Here is an 8995-nt window from a genome sequence, read left to right on the forward strand (position 1 = left end):
GCAAGTTTCTTCTACTAGGGAAGAAAGAAATGAAGTTTTGCAATCTCCAGTATTTCAGAACTCTCCTACACCACAAAAAACAATACCTAGACTCAGTAATTCTAGAATAATATGCTCTTCTAATTATCTTCTGGATTTCGTTCCAAAATAAAAAAGAAGAGGGAAGAATGCTATAGTAATTCGTTCCATACAATCTAATATTGTTCGGTGACTATTGTTACAGGTACATTGTCTTTTAAACTCTTTTGTTTTATTTGGTATTGGTGCCATTCTCTTGTTCAATAAAACCTTTTTAAAGGTCTATAGTCTTTCATTACACCTAAGTAGATTGCATCTCCATACAGTAGCATAAACTGATCTGATATCCACAAACACAGCTGAAGTATCCTCATTTCTATTAAATCTTTCCTTAATTTCCCGAGAAAGTTTGGCTATTTGTTAATTTGTTGAATGATTTTCCTAAACCCCGCTTGACATGTGGGCAATAAATTATTTGTTTATAAGTTCCAATTTAGCCTTACGGAAATCATCCATTCCATAATCTTTGCCAAAGATTGGTTAACGATATAGTTCTAACTATTCATATTATCCACCGATTTGTCTGGTTTCAGCACTAGCCTTGTTCCAATTTGTCGATAGGTACCGGTACTGAAGTTTTTCAAATTAATTATAACATTTTATTAGTGTGTTTTTAGCTTCATAACCTAAATTTATTTATGATTCTGGGTTAATATTATGCAGACCAGGAGCTTTATGATTAGCTATTTTATTGATTCCAGAAATGAATTCTGAGTAAGAAAATTCTTGCTGAAAAATTTCTTCTGTTGAAGACTTATTTTAGAAGATATGTTTTTTCTTACTTTCCTTTATTTCGTTTGTTATGGATTTTCCAACTTTTTGTATTCCTTGGGAGTTTTATGCAATATGAATTTTTTTAAATTAATAGTAGAATATGTAGCTAATCAGCGATGTACCGGTATGCAATGGAGGAGGAAAGGAACTGGCCACACTATCCCATTCCTGGCTTAGTTGCCTTATAAGTGGTGCCATATTGGTATCACTTGTGGGGTCTAGACCTGTCTTCAGACAGTTGACTAAACAACTCTACTACAAAGATGGAAGGTATTTTTTGATAATCAGTTAGTGTCGTGTTTTCACATTTGGTCGGATGTTTTGAGTTATTTCATTTATTTCTTTAGATATACACTTACAAAGTTTCTTGCTACCTTTTATCAAATCTATATTTTCAATTAATTTTTTAAAGGAGCTTCTTTTGGCATTATTTATATTTCTTAAAAAATTAGAGATTTTGTTTTTCCATTCAAGTATAAAGTGTAAGATACTTTCTGTATCTTTACTGTTCTCAGCTTTTTTTCTGATTCTTCTCGTTCTTTCTTCAGTTGCTTTAATGCTTTGGTCCAAAAAGGTTTATACACTTTAACTTTGCCTCTTTGTATATATTTCTTAACTGTTTCAGATAGAAATGTTACACAGGTCATTATTACGTTTGTCAAGTGATTTTTTTATCAATAGCAAACATACTAAGTACCATAGCTTTACTTCTAATTCTTTTTTGTATTCTTTCCAAGACTTTGTAATATTCTTGGCTGTTTTTTGTTAAGTGTAAAGTTATCTATTACGGCTCTATAATTAAACCCATGTTGTGATACTGTCCTCTTCGTTCTATCTGCTATATTTGATGAGAGAATATCAAGATTATAAGTGAAACCTGCATAATGAATATCGGTATATGTTCCTTTTTTATTGTTACCAAAGATCAGTTCTAGTCCATTTGTATTTAGTTATTCATCTATTAATTTACCTGAAACATTATATCTTTGTAGCTACAAGATTTGGAATGAGTGTTAAGGTCTCCAATTAGCCAATTATGGTTTTCAATGTGATTTCGAAATAACTCTAGTCAGGACTATTACTTGAAGGGTATAGGCCTACACAAAGTTCATTGAGAAATGTTCTTTCCTTTTCCATAGCTCTACATGTACTATTTCAGCCTTATCTTCATCATTCATTATTTTAAGGGCGCAAATAGCCTTAGTAACTGACGTGCCCTTTTTAAACCTCACTAACTTAATTATTTTAATATCTTAAAATTCGATACTAAATTGTTTCTTACTCCAATGAGGATTGCACTTGCTATTTGCCTATTTTTTAAAGAAAATATGTCGTATAACTTCTTATTTTATAATATTTCTTTTGATCATCTGGTACATTAGCTTCCATAATACCATACATGGTCCTATCTGTTTTCAACATAGAGAAATGTTTAAGTTCAGACTTTTATCATGACTTAACTGTGTTGCGTTCCACTGTAGTATCTTGAACAATTGGTCTAGGTCATTTCACAAAGTAGTCCCCTCCCAGAAATTCTAATGAGGTCTAGTATTCTGGATTACGGTATTTTGTTTTGGGAATTTTTTTCCATTTTCATAGTAATCTTCTACTTTTCGATTAGAACATCTCTTTGTTATAAGTTGGCAGCAGACTCATTCCTTTTCAACCTTCAGTTTGAAGAGGGGACACATGTACCATTTATTACCAAGTCCATCAGACCTAGTTGAATCTTTTATTCAGTCCACCAACTATGCCCCTCCCCCTCCTCTTTTGCCAACTCAGGACGGTCCTCTATACCATGGCAAGCCTGCAAGAGATTTTGGGTACAGAATTTCCTCTGTACATGATGGAATAGTTATACAGTTGTGACTCTGTGCTTAGGATCTCTTTTGTAAGAACAGATTTCACAATTATTGGAAGACCAGGATGAATATTAGGTAGGAGAAACTGTGGGAGACGCATAATTACCCCTTGCAATTCATGAAATGTATGTATGTATGTATGTATGTATGTATGTATGTATGTATGTATGTATGTATGTATGTATGTATGTATGTATGTATGTATGTATGTATGTATGTATGTATGTATGTATGTATGTATGTATGTATGTATGTATGTATGTATGTATGTATGTATGTATGTATGTATGTTTGTATGTATGTATGTTTGTATGTCAGTGGCGGTTTCTCGGGGGAGGGAAGGGAGGATCGTCATCCTCAAACTCACATTTTTCTTCTTTTGAAAGTAAATACCAAATGAAATATATGCCTTGAAATTTGAGGAAGATTCGATAATTTTTAAGTTCACAGCTATAAGAAAACCTCGGTTGATCGAGTTTTAAATGACGCGCACTCATGTGCTGCTAGAAAACTGTGAGAAAGATTCGAGATTGTTTGTGTGGAGGAAAGTCAATCCTTTCCTCCTTTACTGCAGTTAACACACATAGACAACAGCGCACTAGCGGTGAGAGACAGAAGCAGAGTTTCAAAGCAAGTAAATGAACGGAGAGGGAGGAGATCCTCCTCTGAATCAGCGCACGGGCGGGAAATATAGAAACCAACTGGTCGTGCAGCAAGCTTGCTACCGCTCCATCTAACGATGCTGCATTCAACCAGACTATAATACATCTAGGAGGAGGCACAACAAAAACAGTTTTAACGCAAAGCTATGTAAGACACCATATAAACTTTTTTTTAATTATAAAACAAAATATATTATTCATTGCACTTTATATAAGCTACTATTCATGGTTTGAAACTTTCGAGGATATCTGAAAGTTGAGGGGAAGCAGTTCTACATTAGTATCGCAGATCTTTTTGGTCCCTGAAATTCACTTCCATTCATTGTCTACTAGACAGGAAAACAGCCAAGTTGTCAGTTTTGTACAAATATATTTGAAATTGAAAGTAATTCAAACTACATTAATTTTAAGATAAAAAAATAATCGGTCACCTGCAGCTTTGAACAATGATGGTAGTATGACTTTAGAAGAACTGACATTCTTCAAAAGCATGTGATACTGAACTTGTAAAATGTACATGTGGCAACGCAGACCACGTCGGTGGGTGCAGAGTTCTCGCTTTCCTCAGATTATTTCCCATTCCCACTTCCGTAAAACGGTTCTGGTTATGTTTCAGTAGCTAGTCTCTTCCAACACGTGAGATGCTGTAGTGTGCGCGAAAAATGCTGCGAGTTTGTGAATTTCCTTGTAATTGTTAATTTGTGCATTTATCCAACAATGAATGGAAGTGAAAACATATTTTTGACAATTTAGGAAACTCAGTTTACAAGACCAGATTATTGCTATACAAAAGAGAAGGCCAACTCTAACACTATCTGATCTTACATGTATATATGTAGGCTAATTTGTAGCATGTTTCTCTCAAGAATGTGTAATTTTGCACTGTTAACGTCTTTCCTCCTCTTAAGAAATATGCAGGAGCCGCCACTGATGTATGTATGTATGTATGTATGTATGTATGTATGTATGTAATGTATGTATATAAAAACTTATCACTTCCAAAACACTGAATGTCTTATAACTATGACATGACTCAAAAACTTTAAAAAATTCTGATTACTCTAAAGGTTTCAAATCATACTTTTTATGTATTTACCCCAAGAACTTCGCAACTTTCACTATTGAGTTTATAAGTACGGTAGGCATGAAGATGTAAATTCATGATTAAAGTCCTTGCTGTAGACATTTGCCATATTAAAGTACCTGATTTTTATTGTACTCTAGTCACTAGAAGACATCCCAGAAACTGATAACGCAGATGAAGACCAAGGAGAAAGTGAGCAGGAGGACAGCATCCCTAATAAGCCAGTGAGTATGAACGGCACACAGCTGGCTCCACTAGGCTCCATTAGTGAGGTCGCTCTAGATTCCTTTGACTGAGCAGTGAATGACATGCTAGTAGTATTACACTGTAGGACATAAACTTTATTTAAGCTATATATCATATTTCAGAATGTGAAGAATGTATTAGGGATTGTAACTTCGTAGATTAATGGCAAAGACTGAAGGAATATTATTGTATGATGTTTTTAATTCAATAACTTGGCGCAACAGTGCCCTTACTAAAGTATTACAAAAATTAATTGCTTTCATTCCCCATGTATTAAATTCATATTTAATTTAACCTTACTGTATTGAAAAATGAAAATGCAGAAAATGATCTGCGTTTTATACATTTTAAAGGGCTTTCAAACATGCTATTATTTATAGTAATTTTACGATTACCATAATACACTAAACATTACCTTCTTCATTTACATTAATTTCATTTTCTACTGTAAGTGTGGAAACTAAGATGAAGTTGCTACATTGAACTCGCCATAACATAAAAATATGTTGCCTACATTAAAACTGTTACCGATATACTTTTTGCTAGGTTATATCACTCTCCTATATTGGAGAGCAAGAGAGTTAATGGCTTTATTGCCAAGAACTCAGCACTGATTAAGAACAACATTGAAATGAACTTGGTTTTTTTATTTATCATAACATTGTCTACCTTCTGGAATACGGGCATGTGGAACACCTAGGAGATTAGTCTCAGAGTTATAATGTACTCCTGGAAAGCACCTACTGCTTGCTATGTACAGTAGACTGTAAAAGGTGTTCGTTGTGTACATGCATAAAGTTTTGTACACTCATATTAGTATGTGATGCTCCTATGACAAATGTGTTCACCATAGGATATTTTTTAGTTTTCTAGAAATAAGTATTATTAACACCTAGGAAATGGTGGTAATTTTGTCTCCAATTAGGGGATACAGATAAATTCCAAGAAGTCGAGCTTTATAAAGATATTTTGATTTTAGAATTAACATTGAGAGTAGTAGAAAATATTTCAGATTTGGTTATTTTATAAGGATGTAAAATATAAATCTGAATTTGTTTTCTCCTTGAATCTAATTAAATGTGTGCAAGCAAATCTTATTTTTAATATTATATTATATTTTAATATTATATTCCATATTGTAAATTTTACAATATATTTTTCTAATAAAAGATTGAACAATGAATTATCTTATGGGAACATTTTACACTTGCGTGTAGCAGAAACTAAATGTTACGTCATTTTTCATTAATATACTAGGCAATATAGTCTTCTGTGTTCTTCACAACTAATATTTGACTAACATCTGTAATAACTGCCTGATATGTTCATAACATTTTATTTGTAAACTATATGAATGTTTGATTATCTGTTATGTTATCCCTTCAGAGTTCCCCAATCTGTTCGATGATTAATTATTGAAGGCAATACGTGTTCGTGTGTTTGCAACTAAGACTAAAAGATCAATTGGCAAACCTTTGCTAGTACCGGTACCGGTATAATTTTCTCTGAGTGACATTTGTTATGCTCTAATCAGTAAGGCATGTAGTCGAGCAATATTTTGGTGGGCTTATTATACAGTAGAGTTCCTTGTATCCAGCAACTGTGGGACAAAGCCAGTGCAGGATAATTGGAAAATACGTTTATAGATTATGTAAAGACATACTGTACGGCACAAACATTTTTTTCCATGTTGAAATTTAGTAATTTTCATATAGATACTTAAAAATAAATTTCTGAAATAGTTATAATGTTTACTTTTAGTACTGAATATGGTAATGTACATTCATCAGTTCATAATTTGTTGTGTCCACACCTCTGGAGTAACGGTTAGCATGTCTGGCCGGGAAACCAGGTGGCCTGGGTTGAATTCCCGGTTGGGGAAAGTTACCTGGTTGAGGCTTTTTCCGGGGTTTTCCCTCAACCCAATATGAGCAAATGCTGGGTAACTTTCGCTGCTGGACCCCGGATTCATTTCAACGGCATTGTCACCTTCATCTCATTCAGATGCTAAATAACCTAAGATGTTGATCAACTGTCGTAAAATAACCTACTAAAATAAAAATAAAAATTGTTGTAATGCATAATAGCGTAAAAAAATACTAAACATTTATGTACTAGTAACCATATGACAATTTTAAATAGTGGCCATGTGATGTGAAGAGCAGTGTAGCCAACATCGCAACTATGACGAGTAGTGCTCGATGATTTGAACCTCTTTAACATATCTCTAATGTCTATCACTCGAATGAAACTTTTATGCTCTGTAGGAACAGAGAATTTCACACTTTCCTATTTAGACTCGTCCAACACCCCTTCCAATGAGCGAGTTCAAGTGGTAAATTTAAAGATATCGTCTCTGGGAATTGTTTGCAAGGCCCAAGTGACAGCTTACTGATCTCCAGGGACATAACAGGGTTTTCTGTCTGTTTTCATGCGTGAACTAAACTATATGCAGCATATATGATCCATGAAAACCACCCACATCTTCGTCCGACTCTTCCCTTTCTCATGAATGACTTTTTGGGGGGGGGGGGCCTAGCCAAAAGTGCCATTGTTTTGGTATTGCCGGTTATTTAGGTGCCGGATACAAGGGGTTTACTGTACATTATCTTTATTTAATGAATAGTCAATTTACTAAGCTACGAAATCTGTTAGTTACTAACTACTGGTAATCATATTATTTCATCACTTCTTGAACACTTAATGAGCATGCTAGAAAAGGGGCACAAAATTAATCATTGAGAACTTCTTCGATATTCTTTGAATTTAAAGCTTATATCCACTAACTTATTTTATCATTTCGTTTTACGTCAACCATGCAGCTGATAAACATTAATTTAAGCTAATAGTTCAAATGTGGATTGTAGTTTAGTTTGTATATTGTGATGGAGTGGAATTTATTAATTAAATATATCTTTATCTAGAGTCACATTAATATTTTTATCCATTTTGAATCTTGAATACACTACTTTTAACACTTGAATATAATTAATTGATTAACTAGTGGACTTACTCGTGTTAATTACATAATTAACACGAGTAAGTCCACTAGTTAGTCAATTAATAATATTTTTAATCGATTATTTAACAAAGCTGTATCAACTGCGAGATTACTTAGCCTCGGTGAAATTGGTGGTACAAAGATGAGACCAATGATTCTGCATGAGATTAACTGACATTCGTCTTGCTGTTGGGAGAAATGAAAGCTCACCCAGGTTATCAGTCGAAGTGAAATAGGAACCGTGCCCAAGCTCAGCCTCGGATCTTAAGTCCCACTTGCTTATACCACAGCTACTCTAATGTCGTATAAATTTTTAATGAAGTATAAAAACCATAGTTAACCCTTTAATAACATAGATTTTGCACATATCGAAGGCAATTTCTATAATTGAATGATAAACTTCAGTGTGCTAACTCGTCTCACAAAATACAGACTTTTAATTTATTTCTGTAGACTAATAGAGCGTACTTAATTAGTTTTCTTGTGAAATGTGCCTCCTGAGAAACGATGTCCATATATTCTTTATTTTAATTTTGGTAATGAAGTTCGAAGAAATTAATGTTCCAAAATATTCTCATTATGAGAAATAGAATATTCTTGCGAATTTTGTAATGTGTCTCAGCTAAATTTTAGATTCAAGAAATCGAGCTTGAGACATTGAGATATTCTTGAATAGCATTCTTTATGTACTGGTATTGTACTTACCAGAAGTAATTAAATAGATTTACGCATTAAATTCTTAAGGCAGAAAGATCAAACGCACACTTACAACTTTCACTTTTTCGAAATAAATATAATATTTTTAAATATTCATTTTTTCCGCATAGTATAACAATTTTCTTTCATTTTTAATCAATGGGAGACTCATTTGTATTGTATTGGCAGGGTAGTACAGTTTGCCAGTAAAAAGTTGGAAATCAAATGTTTATCCTAAAATAAACAGTGTCATTCTTCTCGTTAAATTTTAAACTTCAATATTAAAGATGTGCTCATAAGTAGTGGCCAACTTAACAAAAGAATTTGCTTGATCGGTCTTGTTCATATGGTGGCGGGCATGTGGGGTGTGGTGATGGCGGTGGTGGTATAAGGAATTGGAATTGTATTTAAAATTGCTAGAATTTAGATTTAACATCAGTGTTTGCTGCTTGCACCTACATTTACCTCTTTAAAAGTTTTGTTTTCAATAAAAGTGGTGGATAGAATACCTCTAAATTCTTTCTTTTATGAGTCACATATAATTTAAATGCTTATTGTTTGCTTATTATGTTAGGGTAATTTATTACAAATT

The 8995-nt window shown here is 33.3% G+C and overlaps 1 protein-coding gene across 6 annotated transcripts in view; it reads left to right on the top strand.

Moving 5' to 3' along the window:
* Positions 1-8995, top strand: part of axo (axotactin) — a 356966-nt gene that overhangs the window by 309073 nt on the left and 38898 nt on the right. For all 6 annotated transcript variants that reach the window (XR_011330936.1, XM_069818184.1, XM_069818183.1 and 3 more), the window contains one exon: positions 4601-4684. Coding sequence is in view for 5 of the 6 variants with exons in the window: in XM_069818184.1 (XP_069674285.1) it covers positions 4601-4684 (84 nt within the window). In the remaining variant the exon portion in view is untranslated. The remainder of the gene's footprint in view (positions 1-4600; positions 4685-8995) is intronic.

The sequence above is a fragment of the Periplaneta americana genome, chromosome 2 (assembly GCF_040183065.1).
Source record: "Periplaneta americana isolate PAMFEO1 chromosome 2, P.americana_PAMFEO1_priV1, whole genome shotgun sequence".
Lineage (NCBI taxonomy): Eukaryota > Metazoa > Arthropoda > Insecta > Blattodea > Blattidae > Periplaneta > Periplaneta americana.